Below are 22,309 nucleotides of genomic sequence, written 5' to 3'. Positions count from 1 at the left end.
TCACTCTTCAGTCATCTTTATTGGCCAGGAGGTTCGGCTTCCCGCTTTTCTACTAGTTAATCCCTTCGTCCCGCCTCCGCTGGGTTTCACTCGCCCTCTCATTGGTTTTATAACCCTCCGCCTTCTCTGTTTCCTCTTCCCAAATTACCCACCCCCTTCCCACCTCCAGCCCCACCCACCCACCCAACGATTGGCAGAAACCCAGTTCCCTCTCTCCTATTATTCGTCCAAGACCTCTGACGAGGCGGGAGAAAAAAGGAGCGCGATGGGACTGCCCGTGCGCAGGCGTGAAGCGCCGAGACGCAGGCCGCTTGGCCGGCACCGGGGCGTATGCGCAGGCGCGAGGTCGGCCGCTCGCCCGAAGCGGGAGGGAGGGGGCGGCGGCGAGAGAGCGAGAGAGAGGTAGAGGGCGCGAGCGAGACCCCGGCGCCTGGCGCCCCGGGACCCTTTCCCCGGCTCCGCGCGCTGGTCAGCCGCCCGCGCGCCGCCCTCGACCCCGGCGCGCGCCGGGCCGCGCCCTTCGCCTTCTCCCCTTCCTCGGCGAGCGGCGCGGAGCGGCCTGAGGGGCGGCGCCTTTTGCGGCCGCCGCTGCGGGGGGATGTGAGGGGCGGCCCGCGGACATGGAGACGGGCCCGGCGCCCCTGGTGGCCCCGCCGCGCCGTCATGGCGCCCCCGCGGCCCCTTCGCCGCCGCCCCGCGGCTCTCGGGCCGGGCCCGTCCTGGTGGTGGCTCCGGGGCCGCCAGTGACCACGGCCACTTCGGCCCCGGTCACCCTGGTGGCCCCCGGGGAGGCGCGGCCCGCATGGGTACCGGGTCCGACCCAGACCTCAGATTCGGCCCCCAGCCCGACGGTCACAGGCAGCACGGAGGTGGGACTGCCCCTGGAGGCCTCACCTGATGCCCCCAGGGCGCAGGTCTCCAGCCCGGAGCCCTTGGTGCCCGAGGCTGTGGCTGGAGCCGAGATGTCCGTGGCTCAGGCCCCAGGGGCAGACCCTCCGAAGACGGAGGAGGCTATAACCTCACCCGATCCTGGACCCGGGACCCTCACCAGGACCCCTTCAAGAACGGCTCCTGGGGCCCTGACAGCCAAACCCCCTCTCGCCCCCAAGCCGGGAACCACAGTGGCCTCAGGTGTGACTGCACGGGTTGCAGCTGTGACAGCAGGACAGGTGACAAGTGGACATGGAGCTGCGGCAGCAACATCAGCATCAACCGGACAGGCTCCCGAGGACCCTTCAGGGCCTGGCACAGGCCCTCCAGGGACATGTGAGGCCCAGGTAGCTGTCGTGACGGTGACCCCAGCTCCGGAGTCCGCTGAAAACTCTCAGGACCTAGGCTCCATGTCCAGCCTGGGACCTGGCATCTCTGGGCCTCGAGGGCAGGCCCCAGACACCCTGAGCTACTTGGACTCCGTGAGCCTCATGTCTGGGACCCTGGAGTCCTTGGCGGATGATGTGAGCTCCATGGGCTCAGACTCTGAGATAAACGGGCTGGCCCTGCGCAAGACGGACAAGTACGGCTTCCTTGGGGGCAGCCAGTATTCAGGCAGCCTGTGAGTACCCAGTGGGCCTGTTTCAAGGAAGCAGAGGTGGGGCGGGATGGGGAGGAAAGGATACACCTTGCCTACACTCTCTCAGCGCATCCTTCTCTGAGGATCCAGGGAGTGACCAGTAGGAGTAGGATGCTTAAGGATCCTATCCTGCCTAGAGCATCCTGAGGCATGGATCCTAGAGCATCCATTTCTGTGGCACCAGCCTATTAAGGTTTCAGACCAGGTGTCAGGAGTTCTGGGTTTGAGTCTAAGCCTTGCCTTTGGTGGTGTGTTGCGTGCCCTTGAGTGAGTGCCTTCCCCATTGGAGTTAGGGCCTCACTTGCTTCCTCTGTGAAGTGAAAGGTAGAATGAGATGATACCTCTGGTTGTCCCAGCTCCTTGATGGGAATCTCCAGCCACAGGCCGGATAGTCTGGAGGTTTGACCAGGCAGGGGTTTTGATAGAGATCGTTGGTCCCTTAGGGGCAAAGTCTGGAGGGATGCAAGCACCTCTCCCCCGTAGCCCTAGGTCTGATGGGGTGATGAGTTGGGGAAGTCTGATGGAAGAGAGACCCGAAGGCAGGGCATCTCTGTGAAACAGAAGAGCAGGCTTGTGTTTTCACTGAAGGAAAGGGGGTGGGGGAGGCCTCTTCCCCATTTCCTCATCTCCCTAGCCGGGCTTACTCTTTCCTAGTTCCCTCCAGGCGCCTGAGTCACTCCTAAGGTGGGGGTGTAATTACTTCTGACTTCTTCCTTTCCTCTCCTTGGATGCTCCCCATTGGTCCTGTACCCCTTTAACCTGCTGGTCAGTTCAGTGTACAGCTTCGCCAGGGAACCCCGGTGCCAGGCCCTGTGCTGGGTACTGAGGATCAAATGGGCTTTTCAAGGTGCTCATCATCTAGAGGGAGAGACAAATACTTAAACCGTTGGTTTCGACATCATATGTTAGGTTTAGCCTGGAGATCATCACGGGGTTTTGTGAGCACCTAGGGGAGGGATCTTTTGCCCAGGCTGGGAATTCAGCCAGACTGATCTGAATTGTGGAGAATGAGGAGAATTTAGTCATGGCTGTGTGTGTTGGGGTCAGGGGGACCTGTCTGGTGTTGGGGGAAGCCCTGTGGGAGGGTATTCTAAAGAATGCAGGGTGTATAATCCAACAACAACAACAAAATTTCAGAAAATCTTCGAGCATCAACATTCGCGGTCCTATGTGGGGAAGGCTGGTGCTTTCCCATGCATGACGGAGGCATTGTTGTACCTAATTCACAGATGAAGAAACAGGATTAGAGCAATCGAGTGAATTGCCCCATTTGGATGCAATTGCCCAATTTGGATCTGCGTGACCTATGTTGCTATCCTGCCCTAAGGAACTTGGATTGAATTGGATTTTAGTGAGCCCCTCTTGTGTACCAGGCACCGTGCTGGGTGCTAACTCTCTGCTTTGTGGTTTTCTTCCTCTAAAGTCCATCTTCACACTGGCAGAATCTACTTCTGAGGTCAGGCTGACCGTGGGGCACGTTTTCTTACAAACTTTTGGCGGCTCCCCACTGTCCAGAGGATAAAGTTTAAGCGTTAGCCTGGACACAGGTTCCTTATTATCAGCCCTGACAACCTCTCTGGTCCTCTTTCCCACTTTTCAGCATGTGCTATGTGCTGTTGAAGTGATGGTAGTCTTTGCTACCTTCATACTCAGGCTGTATCATCAGGTAGGAATGCCCTTCTCCTGGCCTTTTCCTGCCATCTTTTACTCAGTCCTTCATGGCTTCCCTCAGATGTCCTTTCCTCCAGGAAGCCTTCTTTGATATCTGCTGCCCCTACTTCAGTTAGCTGCCTCTTCCGTGCATCTTTGGCATTGCGTTTCCCTCATCACATTGCCGTCATCCCTCTGCTAGCTTGTGACATTTCGAGGGCCGGAAAGGGATCTTACTCCTCCTGGCCTTTAGTAGAGTTTAGAATTGACTTTTAAGATAGAGATTAATGAGAAATCACCTTTCAGTTTAAGGAGCTTCTGGAACAAAAGAAACTAACATTAAACCTTCCATTTAACAGTCCTCTATATACAGTTTCTCAGTAGTCCTCCCCTAACTTGGTGATGTAGGCGGTGGCATCCCTTTTAACAGATTAAGGAAGAGACTTGATTCCCACTTGCTAAGACTCCCCAATTTCTAAGGGACAAGTGGGATTTGAGCTCAGGTCTGTCTGGGAACATGCACTTTTTTCCATTCTACTCACCTAATGCTGGCTCCTCCAAGTAACTGTTTTAAGACTGATGCGGTATCTTGAGTGTGAAGCTTTGCTAGAACAGTGAGCAGGCCGTGCAAGGAGAGCTTCATTTGCTTGGTAATCTGGGGTGATTCCAAGGAGGAGGAGGTAGAGGAAATTGCAGATGGTTCAAGGGATCTCAAGAGTCTGGTAGAAGGAAACTCAGTTGCTTCTAAGGAGACAGATATTTGTTCTGTATTTAATTTTGTGGATAATAATTGATGTTTACTCACTGAGGCCGTGCTAGGTGATACTGTTTTTTCCTCCATCTTACAAATGAGGAAATTGGGGCTTAGAGAGTGACTTGCCCAAGGCCACACAGTGAGTAAGTGGTGAAGGTCTAATGTAAAATATGTGAGGTGAAAGTGAAAGTGCTAGCTGCTAAGTTGTGTATGACTTTTTGCGACCCCATGGACTGTAGCCTGCCAGGCTCCTTTGTCCATGGAATTCTCCAGACAAGAATATTGGTGTGGGTAGGCATTCCCCTCTCCAGGGGATCTTCCCAACCTAAGGATGGAACCTGTGTCTGCTGCGTTGCAGGCAGGTTCTTTACCATCTAAGCCACCAGGGAAGCCCCAGCACAAAGGATACTTTATACATATCCTGTACTCTCTCCCCAACTTTTATGTGTCAGAAGTGGGATTTGAACACAGCCTCTGTACAGAGGTCCAACATGAGAATGTGATCTCTGTTCGGAGATTCCGTCCAAAGGGAATCCTTTCAGTGTGGTGAATTAGGGCCTTGGAGGGCCGAGTGACCAGACATCCTGATGTGTTGATAGCTCACAGAATGTGTTTGTGGTCTGGGCTCTCATTGGAGATTGGGAGGGCTTGCCTCAGTTCCTCCAGCATCAGGATTTATACTGCTGCTACTGACTTCTTTCCTACTCCCCATATCCTCAGAGAGAGCTCCATTCCTGTGGATGTGGCTCGGCAGCGGGAACTCAAATGGCTGGAGATGTTCAGTCACTGGGATAAGTGGCTGTCACGGCGTTTCCAGAAGGTTTGAGAAGGCTGTGGTGGGCAGGGCCACGGATATGGTGGGGGTGGGGAGGACAGGGTGGGCCCATGGGCTTTGGGGAAACCCAGGAACCTAATCTTACCTGCTCTCTGGACCATGTTGCGGGTAGGTGGTTCTTGGGCCTGGGGAGGAGTAACTTTAAAAGACAGAAGGCCAGGTTGGGTGTCCCAGGGAGCCTGAGGGCTTAGGGGAAGGCTTGGAGGCTGTGGCAGTCACTGAAGCTGTTCCCCTGCTGGCCACCCTGCTTTAGGTGAAGCTGCGTTGCCGGAAGGGGATCCCCTCCTCCCTCAGAGCCAAGGCCTGGCAGTACCTGTCCAATAGCAAGGAACTCCTGGAGCAGAACCCGGGCAAGTTTGAGGTGCGCACGGCTCCAGGGTGTGGGGCCAGTGACACAGTCTGTGTGAGGGCCATCATCCGTCCCCCCCGAGTCTGAGGTAATCTCAGCTGTCCCACTGCAGGAGCTGGAACGGGCTCCTGGGGACCCTAAGTGGCTGGATGTGATTGAGAAGGACCTGCACCGCCAGTTCCCTTTCCATGAGATGTTTGCTGCTCGAGGCGGGCATGGGTAAGGCAACCTGATTGTGTGAGTCTGTGGTGGGTGGATGCAAGTCTCGGCTGAAAGCAGTTCTTGCCTCCCAGGAATTCTGCAGGAGTGGTCTTTGATGAATTGAGTGTCAAGACATACTGAAGGATGGGTCCAGGGAGGGAGACACTGACTTGGGGTGATGGGGGAGTGGCGTGGGGGTATTGGTGAGGGGGAGGTGGGACACATCAGAGCCTCATTGGGGAGGTTGCATGTGAGTGATGTTTTGAAGGATAGATGGAAGCAGAGCAAGGGGCAGGGTTTTTCCTGGCTGGGGGGTTATGTAAGCTCTGTCTGGGCAGTGGCATTGGATAGAGCTGCTGAAGCTGGCAAAGCAGTTAAGGGCCCTTAAATGCTGTGCCAGGGCCCTTCGATTTTTGTTCTGTTTGCCAGACTTCCTCAAGAAGTCTATATATCGCTTCCTAGTAGTGTGCCAGATGTATTTAGATGGTTCTCAGCTCCTTGTGGGAGCACGTGGATAAACTTTAACAGTAAGTTCATCCTCTCAGCAAGTGCTTATCAAGCACCTGCTATCTTCCCGGTATTGTTTTAGTTACAGATGATAGCAGTGAATGAAAGATAAAAACTCCTGCCCTCTCCAGGCTTATTATATTTTAGTAGGGATAGACAGCAAAGAATGAAAATATGTCATATGTACAATGGTAATAAATAGAAGAGTTTAAAGCAGGAAAGGCCAATAGAGAATCTGAGTGGAGATGGGGTTACAAGTGACCTGATTTGACTTGTGTTTTAAAAGGATCATTCTGGGACTTCCCAGGTGGTCCAGTGGCTAAGACTGCCTGGGGCATGTGTTTGATCCCTGGGATTCCTGGTTGGGAACTAAGATCCCACAGACTGTGCAACTCTGCCCAAAAAAACTCCTAGGATTGTTCTGGCTGCTGTGGTGAGAATAGACGATTGGAGACAAGGGCAGCAACAGAGACCAGGTTGACTGTTGCCATAATCCCAGACAGAGACAGTGGTACATAGACCAGGGTGGTAGCAGTGGAACTGTGGGGAGGAGGGGTTGAACTCTGAATATATTTTCAAGGTAGAGCCAAAAGGATTTGCCAGTGGATTAGATGTGGAGTGGCGTGTGAGAAAGAGTAGATAAGGAAGACTCTTAAGGTTCTTGGTCTTAGAAACTAGAATGAATGTAGTTACAATATACTGATATGGGTGGTTGGGGAAAAGTAACCTTGAGGGGTGTATCAGGAACTCATTTTGTGAATGTGAAGTTTGAAATACTCACTGGACATCCAGGTGAGATGCCAGGTAAGCTGGATATACAATATACACAACATCCAGGGAGAGGTTTTTTTTTTTTTTGGTCATGCTATTTGGCATGTAGAATCTTAGTTCCTCAACCAGGGATCAAAGCTGTGCCCCCTGCACTAGGAGTGTGAAGTCTTAATCACTGGACCACCAGAGAAGTCTGGGAGAGATTTAAACTGGAGATAAATTGGAAGTTGAGAGATGTCAGCCTCTAGATGGGACCAGATCTCACCCGTGGGACTAGATGAGGTCATCAAAGTAGGAAGTGTAGGTATGAAAGGAGGGTGTTCAGAGACTGAGCCTACAGCGCTAGCATTTCACGAATAGGAAGATGGGAAAGGACCTGTAAAGGAGACTGGAAAAAGCTAGAAGGAAAACCAGGAGAGTGTTTCCTGGAAGGAAAGTGAAGAGAAGTTTCAGGATCAGCTGCTGCTGATGGATCGAGTCAAGTCAAATCTGTAAACTGACCTCTGGATTTAGCAATGTGGAGGTCATTGGTGACCTTGATAAAAGCGGTTTTGTGTGCAGCAAGGACTAAAGCCCAAATGGAGGATTGGAGGAAAGAAATTGAGGATAGCAAATCTGTACTCTGGGTGGGTTTGCCTGAACAGGCAGGAAAGAAATAGTGTGATATTCAGAGGGGAAAGTTGGGTAGATAGACTTTTTTATTTTTTATAAGCTAGAGGAAATGACATGTTGGTATGCTGCCAGCATCCGTAGTTAGAGAAAAATGGATGATACCCAAGTGATGGGAAGGTTGCTGGGAGGATGGCCTGTGTAGGCAAGAAGGGATGGGACCCATTGGAAAGGCTGTGGTTAGTCAGATTCACAAATAGTTCACTCATAGCAGCGGGAGGAGGCAGGGGCACAGAATCAGGCAGGTGGGTGAAAGTAGCGTGAGAGCTTGTGGAAGTTACATATTTAATACATATTAGGTGAAATAACTAGTATATCAAACCTGTCATTTCATGGATGTTATTACAAAGTAGAGAAATAACTGGGGCGGTGTGCAGATAAAGCACAAATGAAGGTCACACTTCAGTGACTGAATTTTGAGAAACACTGTTGTAAGCTGTGGTCAGGAGTGTGTGACTGGAGGCAGGGAGAAGATCTGAGAGATTATGAACATTTCCCTGGTTAAGAGATGAAGGGCTGAGCTGCTCAGTAACTGTGGAGGTGGAGAGGCCGCCTCACTCAGTCATGTGCAACTCTGCGACCCGTGGACTGTAGCCCACCAAGCTCCTCCGTCCATGGGATTCTCCAGGCAAGAATACTGGAGGGGGTTGCCATTTCCTTCTCCAGGAAATCTTCCTGACCCAGGGATCGAACCCAGGTCTCCCACATTGCAGGCAGACACTTTAACCTCTGCGCCACCAAGGAAGCCGGAGAGAAGGCCCAGACACGAGAGAAATTCAGAATGTAGTGTTGATACGATGTGATGACCAGCCGTGGGGAGGGGTGGCAGGCCCTCTGCTTTCTAATGGGGGGCTGAGGGGTTGGAGTTCCCTCATACATCTATGGAGCACCCTCAAGCAAAAGGGACAGATCTAGGGCAGAGCTTGTGTTCTTCTGGATGCAGAGATAAGAGGAAAATCTGAGGCCCAGCTGGCTTCCCAGGACTCCACAAGAACCAAGGCCCTGGCCTGGGGGGAAACTGATGAAATCCAGTCAGATAAGGTGGGCCCTGCCCTGGGAGAGCACCTGCTGGGAGGTTAAAGCACGCAGACAGTGCCAGAGGAGGGCCGATGCTGCAGAGGAGAGCTTCCTAGAAAAGGTGACCTTGAGGGTTTAGGGATGGTGGCAGATGGAGAGAGCAGAGCCTGTGGGGAATGGGTAGGGAGCACGTGGGTGTGCAGCAAGGGTGGAAGGCTGGAGCCTGGGAGAAAGCCTCCATGATGATCTGAGACTTTGGCTTAAGCTCAGGAGGTGGGATCGGGAAGGTAGCTAGATCAGGTGTGTGGTGGAAAGCTCCAGGGTTGATCCTGCACAAGCTCTGGGGGAGTCTGGGGTGGGGTTGGGGTGGGGGTTTGTTCAGGGGCAGGGAGCTCCCAAGTCCTGTGATTGCCTTTATGGTCTTTCCCTCTGCCCACAGGCAGCAGGACCTGTATCGAATCCTGAAGGCCTACACCATCTACCGACCCGACGAGGGCTACTGCCAGGCCCAGGCCCCCGTGGCCGCGGTGTTGCTCATGCACATGCCTGCCGAGGTCAGCAGACGCCGGATCTGGTCAGGGAGGGGCTGGGCCTGCAGGGGTGACGGGGGAGCTCCCTGCCCCCGTTCCTCTGGCCCCATCCCTCTCTCCTTGTTCTTGTCTTTCTCAGCAAGCCTTCTGGTGCCTGGTGCAGATCTGTGACAAGTACCTCCCTGGTTACTACAGCGCAGGGCTGGTGAGTGTGTGGAGGCTGGTGCGCCTGGGGCTATGGCTTGTCCCTAGGACTGTGGGGTGGGCTGAGCCTCACCCTGTGCCCTTCTGGCTGGCTGCTCTGGGCCCTCCCACCGAGCTGAGGATCCCGTCTCACGGATGGAATCTGACTGCCAGCGCCAGTCCCACCCCAGGGGGCCCACAGCCAGGGCACCTCTCATGGTTCATCCCATCTCCAGGAGGCCATTCAGCTGGACGGAGAGATCTTCTTTGCCCTGTTGCGCCGGGCCTCCCCACTGGCGCATCGGCACCTGCGACGGCAGCGCATCGATCCCGTGCTCTACATGACAGAGTGGTTCATGTGCATCTTCGCCCGCACCCTGCCCTGGGCTTCAGTGCTCCGGGTCTGGGATATGTTCTTCTGTGAAGGTACTTCTGTAGCCACGTAGGCCAGTAGGGGGACTGGGGTTTCCATGGTGGCTGAGATCCATCTCGGGGCTGGAGAAACTGAGACTTGATGTTACTGGCTCTGCCACCAGCCACAGCTTGCTTTGCCTCCCAGGAACCTAAAACCCATGGCGGCTCATTTTCTCCTTGAGGCCTCCATTTCCTCATCTGTCGGGTCAGCAATACACAGGGATGGGGGCTGTGAGTACCCCCTGCACGGGCCAGGCTGAGACCCGCAGGCTGATCACCCATGGCCTCTTTTCTTCGGGCCTGCAGGCGTCAAGATCATCTTCCGGGTGGCCCTGGTGCTGCTGCGGCACACGCTGGGCTCGGTGGAAAAGCTGCGCTCCTGCCAAGGCATGTATGAGACCATGGAGCAGCTGCGGAACTTGCCCCAGCAGTGCATGCAGGAGGACTTCCTGGTGCACGAGGTAGGTCCTGGCCTTAGCGTACCTCACACCCGCTTCAGTAGATCCCCACCCCCGACTTCACCCTGGTACCCATATCTTCTCCATCTAGGTGACCAACCTCCAAGTGACAGAAGCACTGATTGAGCGAGAGAACGCAGCCCAGCTCAAGAAGTGGCTGGAAACCCGGGGCGAGCTGCAGTATCGGCCCTCACGGAGACTACACGGTTCCCGGGCCATCCACGAGGAGCGCCGGCGGCAGCTGCCCCCCCTGGGCCCCTCCTCCAGCCTCCTCAGCCTCCCTGGCCTCAAGAGCCGGGGCTCCCGGGCAGGTGGAGGGGTCCCCTCCCCACCCCCTCCTGTCCGCAGGGCCAGCGCGGGGCCTGCCCCAGGGCCCGTGGTCACCGCCGAGGGACTGCGTCCATCCCTTCCTTCACCTACTGGCAACAGCGCCCCTCTGGCCCCTAGCGGCAAGGAGGCCCGGAGGCAGGAGAAGGAGCGGCAAAAACAGGAAAAGGAACGCGAGAAGGAGCGGCAGAAACAGGAAAAAGAACGGGAGAAGCAGGAGAAGGAGCGGCAGAAGCAGGAGAAGGAGCAGCAGAAACAGGAGAAGGAGCGGCAGAAGCAGGAGAAGAAGGCCCAGGGCAGGAAGCTCTCGCTCCGTCGAAAGGCAGATGGACCACCTGCCCCGCAGGACGGCGGGGACAGGTCCTCAGCATCAGAGGCCCGGCAGGATGCGTACTTCTGACCTCTGTCCTGGGGCTGGACTGCGTGGCCCCCTCTTTTCCCTCAGCCAAGAGCAGACCTAGCCTGGGGTGCTGCTCCCAGCCCGCCCTTGGCAGGCTGTCCCTCTTTTTGAGGAAAGTGGCTTGTTCCCCGTCTCCGTGCCAGCCGCTGATCCCCACGTGGCCAGGACAGTCAGAACGGGGGGCAGCTGCATTTCCCTGGGGAAGCAGTGGACACCTCACCTCCAGCTCGGACCAACTGGGGTCCCTTCCCAGGTGCCGCCCTCCTGATTGGCCTTTGGTCACCACAGGGGTGACTTGTGGCAGTGGGAGTCAGCAGTTTTCAGATTCTTACACTCCAGTCACTCCCCTTACCCGTGAAGTGAAGCTGGGTTCCTTTACCCCCTTCAGTCCTGCCTGTCTCCCCCAGTTCCTGGTTGGGGGCCCAGGCTCTTCTTGCTCTCCTTCTGGACATCTCTGTGTTGTAATTATGTACAGAGGACCTGGTTGGCCCAGGGTGGGGGTGTTCACTCCATCTTCTGTTCTCTGGTTCTCCCTCCCCAGTGTTCTTGCACTCTAGTTTATTTAAGGGGACAAGCACTGGAACAGGAAATGTCTCCCACCTCCCACCACCACCCTCCTTGCTCTCCTTCCTCTTCACCCACCTTTCTCTGTATTCTCAGGCCTCCCCTGCTTTGTCTGACCAGGGCCCCTGCCTTTCACTTTGTCCCTTCCAACCCTCCAGCCCCTTCCTGGGTAAGGGGTCTTCCCCTGAGCCCCAGGGGGTGGAACCCAATGTTTACATGTTCTTCTGTCTCTGCCCCCACCCTGTGCGGCCGCTTTGAGGAACCGGAAAAGAACCTGCTGTTGTACCTGGGCCTGTCTTTTGCCTTGTTATTTGATGAGTGGGGTTAAAGTAAGGACAAGGAGGGAAGGAGTGACGAGTTAGCAAGGATCTGGGTGTCTCTGGAAGCTGTTGACTGGACTTGGCAGGTACCTTTGGGCCTTTAGTCTATTAGTCGCTTGTCAACACAGTTGTTGTGTTCCTGCTTCACCTCCACCTGCTGGGGATCTGCTGCCTCCGTTGTCACTGGCCTCCTGGAACTGTCTGTGGACAGCCTGCAGCATCCGGATCTCCTTTCCAAAGTGCTCGTGCAACTCCTGGAAGCTGAAGAGAGTCCTGGGGGTGGCTGGGGAGCCACAGTCCTCTGGGGGTGAGCCGGGCTCTTGGCCAGCTGCCTGGCACAGCTCCCGGTACTGGGCCTCCAGGGGGCGTAGCAGCTCAGCCAGCCGCGTCCAGGTGGCTCCGGCCAACGCCCACAGCCAGGCTCTCAGCTCCTCCCGGTTTTCTGCTGCCAGCCTGTAGGCCCGCCCACCACCTCCCCCTGGAGTCCGAATGGTAAAGGCGTAAGGTTCTGTGGCTCCAAGGCGTGGCTCCACTTGGCAGTTCTCTAATAGGATGAGACCCAGGGGTGTGTGGTCAGCCTGGTGTTCCAGGTAGAAGAGGAGGTTTCCTCGCAGGATGAACCAGCGGCGCTGATAACTGGTATTTCGGGCACCCTTCTTTAGCAGGATGCCCTCCCGGTCTGGAGCCTGTGTTCTGTACCCACGGAAGAAACGGAGCACGGACTTTCGGTGCAGTTTCATGGTAGCCCACTGTGGGAAGAAACCCTAGGAGCAGAGAGAGGAGGAGTGGTGGATTTGGTTATCCGGGGTACCCCAGCACTGCCCTCCTCTGGCTCCAGTAGGCTCTTTCTGGGCACTGTCTTGGTCTTGGTCTAGAGGGATTCAAACTCGAGTTCTCAAGAAGGACCTTCCACCTACCTCCCAACCTCAGCTCTGCCCCTTGGGCCAAATTACAAAACCTGGGCAGGACTGTAGTGCTGGGGTCCTGTTTGGGGTTGGGGTTGGCGGATATCCACTACGGCCCTTTCCCAGGCCTACCTGAGATGAGGGCACAAGGGACTAGAGGCCTCGGTACTGGGAACAGGTGCCGCTGCCACCTCTCCTATTTGACTCTTCCCACCTCAGAAACCAGGAACTTGCCCAGGGGATAGGAGGCGGCTGATTTTATACTTCCCCTGGGTCCTAAAAGGAGCTGTGTTCGGAAAGTCCCAGGAGCTTCCAGGAGAACCTCTGGGACAACAGCAAGGCTACCCCTCGGACTAGCAAAGGGAGGACAACTGGACGCCAAGAGTAGGAAGGCAGGATTTCTAATGAGCTGATGAAGGGCGCAGAGCCAGCCGTGGGGAAAAGGAGACTCAACCCGGGAAAGAGAAAACTAGGGCAGGAACCCACCGGCCCTGCTGGGACTTTGTTCCTCCATCGTGAACCTGCGCGCCCCTTTCTCCTCAGAGCCTCTAGTGTTGTAGGAGGAAACCGAGACCACTTCCGGCCATCCTCGTCCGATCAGGGTCTAGGCGTTCAAATGTCCCCTCTTCTCACCAGAGTCGCCCCACACGGCTCGCGTCACTTCTGGGAGGGGGCGTCTCTCCCCGCGCGGCGCGTACTTCCGCCCGCTCCTTCAGTTGTTGATCTAACCCGAGTGAAGCCACTTCCGGCTTTCCCCGACGCCTTCCGCAGTTCTCTTCCGGGTGGTGGCGGGCGGGTGGCCCGGATGTAGCCCTGGTGAAACCCTCTCTCCCTTTCTTCCCCCACCTTTCCTGGATCCTTAGGTGAGCGCGTGCCGGCGGGACTGCTGGTGTCCCCGTGGCCCTGCCGCCTTTCTAATTTGTACACAGCCCAAGACAGTTGGGAGTCACCCCGCGGAGTTGGGAGTTCGGCGCAGGGAGGAGCGGGACTCCCAGGGCGCTAGGTCCTGGGTCCGCCGGGGCTCCTCGGGTTCCGAGGAAGCTGGGGGTGGTGGAGCGGGTGTTTGCCCGCGAAGCACGTCGCGCCCAGCACTGCTGGGGCCTGGAATAAGGGTGGTCACGTGGGGGAGCCCGTCTCCTTTCGTCAAAGGTGGGGGTGCCCGTAGGAGCTCCTCCGCCCGTCCGCTCTTGCGTCTCCGCTCCAGCGGCTCTTTCAGATGCTAAGCCAAGTCCCGGGGGGTTTCTGGACTGCCAGCTCCCCTTTCGGCTCCTGATTCTGTACTCCCTCCCTTCCCAAAGTGGATCTAGTACCTGCCAAGTAAAATCTGTTGTGCAGGGGGCCCCCTCGCGGGGAGTTGCCGCCTCACCCAGTTCCCTTAATCTGCACCCTTTCCCTCTGCTCAGTTTGGAAAAGCCCTTCTGTCCAGTCATGCCAAAGAGGAAAGTGACCTTCCAAGGCGTGGGAGATGATGACGAGGATGAAATCAATGTCCCCAAGAAAAAGGTGAGGGGGCCAGACTCCTCTGTTCTGTGGCGGTGTGAAGGGAGAAAAAAAATAAATTAGAAGCCAGAAGAGAGATCTGGAGGGACAAAGAAAGGATGGAAAGGGCCAGCTTTTCCGCGTATTTCTGAGATATGGTTTTGCAAGATTTTCAGTTTGAATGTAGATCCTAGAGTATTTGGGGTCATAGCCAGTAACTTGCTTCTTTCTTAATTTCTGTCTCCTGCCCACAGTTGGTGGACCCTGTAGCTGGGGTAGGGGGTCCCGGGAGCCGCTTCAAAGGCAAACACTCTTTGGACAGCGATGAGGAGGAGGAGGAGGAGGAGGAGGAAGGGTCCAGCAAATATGACATCTTGGCCTCAGAGGATGTGGAAGGTGAGCTGTACCAAAAATTGACTTTTTCCTGGGGGAACAAATAGGGACCTCTGGGGCTGTGGAGGACAGAAGGCTCCTGTCTCTTGCACGCCTAGCATGGGATTCTTGTGTCTGTCTGGGTATAGGTCAGGAAGCAGCCACGCTCCCCAGTGAGGGAGGTGTGCGGATCACACCCTTCAACTTGCAGGAAGAGATGGAGGAAGGCCACTTTGATGCAGACGGCAACTATTTCCTGAACCGGGATGCTCAAATCCGAGACAGCTGGCTGGATAACATTGATTGGGTGAGGCCCGGAGATTAGCATGGCTGGGCTTGGGCCTTGCTGGCAGTTTGTCAGGAATAAAACCTTCCTATTTTCCCATTGCAGGTAAAGATCAGGGAGCGGCCACCTGATCAGCGGCCGCTGTCAGACTCAGAGGAGGAGGACAGCCTGGGCCAGACGCCAATGAGCACCCAAGCCCTCCTGGAGGGCCTTCTGGAACTGATGTTGCCAAGAGAGACAGTGGCTGGGGCACTGAGGCGTCTGGGAGCCCGAGGGGGAGGCAAAGAAGGCAGCAAGGGGCCCGGGCGGCCCAGTTCCCCCCAGCGCCTCGACCGGCTCTCCGGCTTGGCTGACCAGATGGTGGCCCAGGGCAACCTGGGAGTGTATCAGGAGACAAGGGAACGGTTGGCCATGCGACTGAAGGGGTTGGCGTGCCAGACCCAGGGACCCCGTGACCCCACACCGCCCCCTTCCCTGGACATGTTTGCTGAGGAAGTGACAGAAGGGGAGCTGGAGACCCCAACCCCTGCCCAGAGGGAAGGTAAGATTGAAGGGCGGGGGGGGGGGGGGCTTGTGGGCAGGGGGCAGGCCATTGGAGGCCCAAATGACTTGGCCTGTTATTTTAGAAGCAGAGTCACCCGGAGATGGTCTTGCGGACGTGATGTGGGAATATAAGTGGGAGAACACAGGGGATGCTGAGCTGTATGGGCCTTTCACCAGCACCCAGATGCAGGTAAGCTCCTTTCTACTTTGCTGTGCCTCTTCTTTCCCTCCCCCAACCCCATCAGTCCTCTCCTAGCTCTGCCCTCTCTTCCTGCAGACCTGGGTGAACGAAGGCTACTTCCCAGATGGCGTTTATTGCCGGAAGCTGGACCCCCCGGGTGGCCAGTTCTACAACTCCAAACGGATTGACTTTGACCTCTACACCTGAGCCTCCTGAGGGCCCAGTTTGGTGATCCCTTCTTTGCTGGACTCTGTGGAGGAGGCCCCGGCTGCCTCAGACAGTGAAGATGTTGGGGGCCACTTTTCAGTCAACTTCCTTTTCCCAATAAAAGCCTTTAGTTGTGTATTAGGGGCCTTGGCTGTGCTGATGGCCAGAAGCTGGAGCTAGGAACCTCTTCCAGGTCCCTTTGGACTTGTTCTTGCCCTTAGCATTTCCTCCTTGGGAGTTTCTCTCTGGTCCCTCGAACCACCTCGCCTTTGTTTCCCATTCCTTGGGGCAGGGCCGGGCCTGTCAGGTGTCCTGTGGCCTCCCAATCCAGACTTTGTTCTCAGCTGAAAAATCTCTTCACTCACATGCTGTTCTCCAGAATCCCCTGGGGGTTCCCGTTTTGCTGTTCTTAGGTCTTTGGCTTCAACGACCTAAGATGTTCTGCCTTGTAACCAATATAGGATAGAGCCCCAGAAGTGGAATCTTGAGGCTTGGATGGGCTGAGACATCTGTTGGGAGTGAGCAGAAAGGCTGATGCTTACTGGCTTGCTCCCTGCTGTCTCAGACTTCTTAGAAGCAGATAGAAATGGTCTCTGAGGTAAAGTCTAAACTCAATGTTGGCACCTAAAGGACTTTCAAGGCCACCTGGGCCAGTCTGCACAGGCCCAGAGATGGGCAGTGTCTCGCAGGAGGTTACACAGTGAATCAGAGGACTGTCCCCGACCCAGTGGACTCCCTTCGAAGGCCTTTCTTGGCACCAGGCCTTTTCTGACTGGCCTTGGAGTCTGTGCAGCTTACATTTCCTGGGCTCCTACAATATATTTGACTCAGTTTAGTTCCTTTAGGAAACTGTGAGAACCGGGCTGGTCCTCTCCATTCAGAGTGCGTTTGGGGAGGATTGGGAGGAAGACTGATAGGTGTCATTGTGTAGTCTGGACTTAACACTTTCCACCTACCACTGGTGCTGCCTCATGCCTCTCCTCACTCACACCAATTAGTTCACCTGGCTCTCTGTTGGAGTCTATGGGGAACTGTAACCTCACTCCTCAGACATTATGAATGATTTGGTCTAGGGATGGCCTGGGTCTTTGAAAAACTCCCAAGTGTTTTCCAGGTGTTTCCCATGTGCATCCAGGTGGAAAACCACAGGGCCCAACTCGAGCTTACACCTGGGGAGAGGGGCCGGTTCATGGACCAGTTCATGTGTTAGAGCTGAACGTGTGTGTGGCCATGGTTCTGGTGGCGTCAGTTAGCCAAGAGTTGAGCAGCAGAGCCATGGGGCAATAGGCATCCTGGGGTGGAAGGAGGCAGGCCGAGAACCAGAAAAGGGTGGAGGGGCTGGGTGGGGATACTTGATGCTCTAGTGAGGCAGCTACCTTCTATAATAATGTCTATAGCAGTGGGGCCTACTCTAGTGCTTCGTCCACACCTGGATTTCACTGACTTCAAGATACCTTCAGTTGTAAGATGTCTTCATGTGTTAGAAAGAAAACGCTGCCTGTTGCAGTTGTAAGATGTCATTGATTCAAATCAAAGCTGCATCCTGATTTCAGATATGTTCCGAAGTGAAAAAACAGATGTTTTAGAACCAATGAAATACAGTATTCACGTTTATATCCCCAGTGACTGACTCATCAGAGGTGCATAGTGTTTGGTGAATAGATGGAAGCCAAGGGGAAGTTCCCCCAGATATCCTGCAGGCATCCCAGACACATCCCTTCTGTGTTTACATCCCTGAGGACAACAGGTGTGGGCAGATGAATAGCCCCCCAAAATGGCCACATCCTAAGCCTCAGAAGTTGTAAATGCACGGCTGTCTGGCAAAAGGGAGCTTGCAAGCATGATCACGGTAATCATGTGTTCTGGGTTAGTGAGGCAGGCCCAGTATGTTCACATGGGTCCTATTAAGTGAATGGAACTGAGGAGGGTCAAAGTGAGCGGGAGGTGAAGATTTTACACCTGCTGCTGGCTTTGCAGTTGGAAGATGGGGCTAGATACCAAGGAATGCAGTTACCTGTAGATGCCGGAACAAAGAAACGCAGCTCCACTGTGGTTTTGGCCCAGTGAAACCATTTGGGACTTTTGACCACTGCTAGAACTAATAAAATTGTGCTGTGTTAAGTTTGAGGTCATGTGTTAGCCTCAATAGGAAACTAGCACTCCATCCAGCTGAATGTCTCTCCCCATCTTAAACCTCACTCAATTCTTCATTGCCCATGTCCCTATTTCAAGCCCCTATCAACACTTAACTCCCTTGCCTTAAACCAGACAAACTGTATGTGTATATATATGTGTGTGTATATACATATATATAATTTTTACATGTGAGTATATATTTTTTTGCCATACCCTGCACAGCATGCAGGACCTTAGTTCCCTGACGAGGGATCAAACTCACGTTCACTGCATTGGAGGTGCAGAGTCTTATTTTTTCCCCTGTTTTTAATTTTTATTTATTTATTTTTGGCTGCACTGGCTCTTCGTTGTTGTGTACGGGCTTTCTCTGGTCTCAGTGGGTTGGGGCTACTCTTCCTTATGGTGCACAGGCTTCTCTTGTTGCAGAGCATGGGCTCCAGGGCGCTCAGGCTTCAGGGGTTGTGTTTCATGGGCTCCAGAGCACAGGCTCAAAAGTTGTGGGGTCTCAGTTGCCCTGAAGCATGTGGAATTTTCCCAAACTAGGAATCAAACCTGCATTGTCCCCTGCATTAGCAGACAGATTCTTAACCACTGAAGGGCCAGGGAAATCACTATATAATTTTTATATAAATAAGCTTTTTCTATCTTACAATTGTTTTGTAGATTTACAAAAATAGTACAGAGCATACACCCAGTTTCCCCTATTGTTAACATCTTTCAGTGGCACATTTGTTAACCCATGAACCAATGTTGTTACTATTTTTTTTTGTTTTTGTTTTTGACATTACTATTTTTAAATAGCTTTATTGCAATAGAATCCACCCACTTAAAGTACCATTTGTTTAGTACATTCACAGTGTTGCGAAAGCATTGTTACAACCTCATTTTAGAATTTTGTCTAAAAGAAACCCCACCCATCAGTGGTTTCTCCCCCATTTCTCCCCATCCCCACTCACCCTCCAGCCCCTGCCTTCCTCTAACCTACTTCCTGTCTCTGGAGGTTTGCCTGTTCTGGGCATTTCACACAAACGGAATCATCCCATATGTGGTCTAATGTGTTTTCTGTGTGTGCTGCTTGTACTTGGCATGTTTGTAAGATTCATCGATGTAACGTGTAATAGTACTTTATTCTCCTCTATTGTTGGGTAACATTCCACTGTGGGGATGGATTACTATATTACTACATTGTGTGGATGGGTTAAACTTTTATTTATGTTTTACTAACTTTCCGCAACATCCCTCTCCTGTTTCAGAATCCTGTCTGGAACACTGCGGTACATTTAGCTATCATGTCTCCTTAGCTTTCTCTGTTCTGACAGCTCCTCTGACTTGTTTTCACTGACCTTGACCAGTTTGAGGAGTGCTGGTGTGGTTTATGGTCAAATTCCTAAAATTTGGACTTGTCTGAAATTTCCCCTATGATTCGATTTGGGTTATGGGTTTGGAAGAGGAAGACAGAAGTGAAGAACCTCGTCTTTCACTGAAACTTTTTTTTTTAAGTACTTATATCTTTTTTATGTTACATAAATGGAATTGGTTTTTATCTGTTTATGGCTGTGCTGGGTCTTCATTGCTGTGCAGGCGTTTCTCTAGTTGTAGTGAGTAAGGGGCTGCTCTCTATTCGAGGTGCGAAGGCTTCTCATTGCTGTGGTTTCTCTTGTGGAGCACAGGCTCTAGGACAGTCGGGCTTCAGTAGTTGGGGTACACGGGCTTGCGGGCACAGGTTCAGTGGTTGTGGCACACAGGCTTAATTGGCTGCAGGGTGAAGGACCTTCCCGGCCCAAGGATTGAACCTGCATCTCCAGCATTGGCAGGTGGATTCTTTACCACTGAGCCACCAGCGAAGCCCCTCACTGAAACTATTCAAGGCTCCCCATTGCCCTCAAGATCAAGTTTGAAAACTTGAAGCTGATGGGTTTCCTATGGCCTGGCCTGACCAGCCCTTCTATCTCCACGTGTCTCTTCCCCGCTGCCTCCCTCAGCTCCAGGCTCCAGGCTCCAGGCTCCATTACCAAAAGTTCAGCCTCTCTACCCCAGTGCTAAATCAGATCTCAGAGAGAGAGTTTTGGGTGGAATAGAAAAGGAGAGCTTTATTACTTTGCCAAACGAAGGGGGACACACGGATTCTGCCTCTAAAAATTATGTGCCCCAACCCGGGAGAATTTAATGATGGGATTTATAACGTGTGGTTCACAGGTGAGGTCTCTGACAAGATTAGAGTATGAGCAAGGCTTTGTTGTTCAGTTGCTCAGTCCTGTCTGGCTCTTAGTGACCCCATGGACTATAGCTTGCCAGGTTCTTTACCACTGGGCCACCTGGGAAGGCCAAGCATCTTCCAAGGAGGCAGGGGTGAGGGGTCGTTTCATTCTAACTCCTGAGGGTATCGTCAAGCCAGGGGCAGATTTACAGGAGAGTTCAAGGTCAAAGTTGCAGGTGTCGTTACTACATCGGACACCTGCGCCTCTGAAATGCAGCCTCTTGCCTTTGGCAGGCTGTTTTCTGGAAGAGTAGCAGGACTCGGGGAGGGGAGTCTGGATACTCCAGGGTATCACACTTTGCCCTGGGCCTCTGGTGGGGTCCTGAGGGAGATGAGGTCTGGGAAGGAGCCCTGAAAGGGGTTAAGATTAATGAAGAGTCAGAATCCACAAAGCCTGAGGAGATTTGGTATATTCATAACTTTGACACACTAGACCCTCCTGGCTGGCTTGATGCCTCATTGCACAGTCACTGGACCCCAGGCTCCTAGGCAGTGGGGAGGCCTGAACCTGGCAGCCTGCCTTCCACTCTGCTCCCAGCCAGAACCAAGCTGGAGCCCTGGAGATGCCCATCTCTTCCTGATGCTGAGACCCAAGAGGAATTCCTCTCAAGGGTGGGTTGGTTGGTTTTTGGCCATATCCAGAAGCTTTCGGGATCTTAGTTCCCTGACCAGGATGGAACTTGTGTCCTCAGCAATGAAAGTGCAAAGTCCTAATCCCTGAACTGCCAGGGAATTCCCTCAAGAGTGGATTTAGTAGCAGATGTGTTACACACGGAGGGCTTCCCAGATGGTTCAGTGGTAAAGAATTTGCCTGTCAATGCAGGAGACACAGAGACACAGATTTGATCCCTGTTTTGGGAAGATCCCTGGGGGAGGAAATGGCAACCCACTCCAGTATTCTTGCCTGGAAAATCCCACGGACAGAGGAGCCTGGTGGGCTGCAGTTCATGGAGTCAGAGTGGGTACGTTTTGTGCATGATCCCAGGGTGGATAATGGACAACGCCAGTAGCCATTTCTGAACTCCCCACAGAGGCTGGGTTGCTCCTGGTCCTTTTTGACTATTCCCTAAGTTCAATGATACACTTTCACTGTGGTAGGTTCACCACTTCCCAGACCACCACCAGCCTCCTTCAGGGGAAACATCCCAGCTCACATCTCCAGTTGGCTGGCTGGGGGCCGACACTACCGTCGTTCTCCAGGAGGCTTGTCTGGCCCAGCCTGCCCTGTAGGTCAGGCCCACCTCCTTGTGTAAGCCACAGCTGCCCTGGGGGCTCCGATGGTGTAGTGCCTGCAGTGTAGGAGACCCAGCTTCCATCCCTGGGTTGGGAAGATCCACTGGAGGAGGAAATGGCAACCCACTCCAGTATCCTGACCAGGTTAATCCCATGCGCAGAGGAGCCTGGTGGGTTGCAGTCCATGGGGTTGCAAAGAATTGGACACAACTGAGCAACACTTTCCCTGTGTAAACCCTGCATGTGACAAGTGTGTAAAATCTAGCTGCAGATGCTGATGCTGTCTGAGATTTGCTTGGGCAGTATCTGGTCTTCCTGTTCTGATGCTATCGTCCTTGCGCTCACTTTCCTGTTCTCCACCCGCTACCCTGCATGTCTCTGCCCCACTCAATTCTGTGGCGTCTGGCCTGGTGGCTCCCTGTTTTGGACACATTTCTCTATTTCAAGCTCTCCATGGTCACTTGGACACGATGTGGGCTTTTGCCCTCTGTCCTAAAGGCCTCTTATCTGACTCAGACTTCCTACTCTAAACCCATCTCTATTTGATAAGAGGAAATCATTTGACATCTCTGTTTTCCTTTTCCTTTTCTTTTTTGGTCATGCCATGCAGCTTGTGGGATCTTAGTTCTCAGATCAGGGATCGAACCCAGGCCCTCAGCAGTGCTAGCACAGGGTCCCAACTGCTGGACCACCAGGGAATTTCTGACATTTCTTAAGTATCTAAATAAGTTAGGAGTATTATGTTTCATCTTCCCAACAACCTACTAGTTAGCTACATATTTTCCCCATCTTGCTGATGAGAAAATGAGGCTCAGAGAAGTGAGGAAAACTGACCTGCCCCATGTTGAAGAATCTGAAAATGATAGAGTGATAGAACCCAGGGCCGTGTGATCCTGAAGTTTAGCCAGGATTTTTGGTGAGAGATCTGACCCAGTTTGTGGCCTATTTTTATTTTTTTTTTTTATTTTTAAAAATTATGTATTTATTTTTGGCTGTGCTGAGTCTTCGTTGCTGTATGTGTGGGCTTTCTCTACTTGTGGTGCTCGAACTTCTCATTGTGGTGGCTTCTCTTGTTTCAGAGCATGAACTCTAGGGCGCTCAAGCTTTGGTAGTTGTGGCTTCTGGGCTTTGTTGCTCCATGACAAGTGGCATCTTCCCAGACCAGGGATCAAAGCTTTGTCTCCCATGTTG

The 22,309-nt window shown here is 53.5% G+C and overlaps 3 protein-coding genes across 8 annotated transcripts; 2 read left to right on the top strand and 1 right to left on the bottom strand.

The window, feature by feature from the left end:
* Positions 1-359: 359 nt before the first annotated feature.
* On the top strand, positions 360-11,489 carry TBC1D10B (TBC1 domain family member 10B). 2 transcript variants are annotated; one of them, XM_040258657.1, is made up of 10 exons: positions 360-1,552; positions 4,695-4,794; positions 5,063-5,170; positions 5,271-5,377; positions 8,763-8,877; positions 8,993-9,058; positions 9,273-9,462; positions 9,757-9,911; positions 10,000-10,452; positions 10,495-11,489. In XM_040258657.1, exons 1-10 carry the CDS (start codon positions 621-623, stop codon positions 10,633-10,635), a joined length of 2,367 nt encoding a protein of 788 aa, XP_040114591.1. In that variant the 5' UTR covers positions 360-620; the 3' UTR covers positions 10,636-11,489. The 2 variants fall into 2 exon arrangements, with proteins under 2 accessions (XP_040114591.1, XP_040114584.1); XM_040258650.1 differs by having other exon boundaries at positions 361-1,552; positions 10,000-11,472.
* LOC120877351 (sesquipedalian-1-like) lies at positions 11,483-13,502 on the bottom strand. 3 transcript variants are annotated; one of them, XM_040259640.1, is made up of 2 exons: positions 12,911-13,502; positions 11,483-12,283 (listed from the first exon to the last, which is right to left on the bottom strand). In XM_040259640.1, the coding sequence occupies exon 2, from the start codon at positions 12,257-12,259 to the stop codon at positions 11,639-11,641; it is 621 nt and encodes a 206-aa protein (XP_040115574.1). In that variant the 5' UTR covers positions 12,260-12,283; positions 12,911-13,502; the 3' UTR covers positions 11,483-11,638. The 3 variants fall into 3 exon arrangements, with proteins under 3 accessions (XP_040115574.1, XP_040115590.1, XP_040115581.1); XM_040259656.1 differs by having other exon boundaries at positions 13,058-13,176; XM_040259647.1 differs by lacking the exon at positions 12,911-13,502 and adding an exon at positions 12,557-12,904.
* CD2BP2 (CD2 cytoplasmic tail binding protein 2) lies at positions 12,006-15,631 on the top strand. Of its 3 annotated transcripts, none has more exons than XM_040259293.1 (7): positions 12,006-12,158; positions 13,828-13,927; positions 14,158-14,299; positions 14,425-14,582; positions 14,667-15,102; positions 15,188-15,294; positions 15,382-15,631. In XM_040259293.1, exons 2-7 carry the CDS (start codon positions 13,853-13,855, stop codon positions 15,490-15,492), a joined length of 1,029 nt encoding a protein of 342 aa, XP_040115227.1. In that variant the 5' UTR covers positions 12,006-12,158; positions 13,828-13,852; the 3' UTR covers positions 15,493-15,631. The 3 variants fall into 3 exon arrangements, with proteins under 3 accessions (XP_040115227.1, XP_040115220.1, XP_040115235.1); XM_040259286.1 differs by lacking the exon at positions 12,006-12,158 and adding an exon at positions 13,168-13,287; XM_040259301.1 differs by lacking the exon at positions 12,006-12,158 and adding an exon at positions 13,201-13,287 and having other exon boundaries at positions 15,191-15,294.
* The last annotated feature ends 6,678 nt before the right edge of the window (positions 15,632-22,309 follow it).

The sequence above is a fragment of the Oryx dammah genome, unplaced genomic scaffold, assembly GCF_014754425.2.
Source record: "Oryx dammah isolate SB20612 unplaced genomic scaffold, SCBI_Odam_1.1 HiC_scaffold_2, whole genome shotgun sequence".
In the NCBI taxonomy this organism is placed as follows: Eukaryota; Metazoa; Chordata; class Mammalia; order Artiodactyla; family Bovidae; genus Oryx; species Oryx dammah.
Note: the sequence above shows the minus strand (reverse complement) of the source record. Positions and strands in the feature narration are given on the sequence as shown.

Bases quoted from the DNA above. Each gene is read 5' to 3' on its own strand.
- CD2BP2 (XM_040259293.1), top strand. From the start codon at position 13,853: ATGCCAAAGAGGAAAGTGACCTTCCAAGGCGTGGGAGATGATGACGAG. The intron at 14,300-14,424 runs GTGAGCTGTACC...GTCTGGGTATAG, and splicing joins GGCCTCAGAGGATGTGGAAG to GTCAGGAAGCAGCCACGCTC. The intron at 15,103-15,187 runs GTAAGATTGAAG...CTGTTATTTTAG, and splicing joins AACCCCTGCCCAGAGGGAAG to AAGCAGAGTCACCCGGAGAT.
- LOC120877351 (XM_040259640.1), bottom strand. From the start codon at position 12,259: ATGAAACTGCACCGAAAGTCCGTGCTCCGTTTCTTCCGTGGGTACAGA.
- TBC1D10B (XM_040258650.1), top strand. From the start codon at position 621: ATGGAGACGGGCCCGGCGCCCCTGGTGGCCCCGCCGCGCCGTCATGGC. The intron at 4,795-5,062 runs GTTTGAGAAGGC...ACCCTGCTTTAG, and splicing joins TGTCACGGCGTTTCCAGAAG to GTGAAGCTGCGTTGCCGGAA. The intron at 9,059-9,272 runs GTGAGTGTGTGG...TCCCATCTCCAG, and splicing joins GTTACTACAGCGCAGGGCTG to GAGGCCATTCAGCTGGACGG.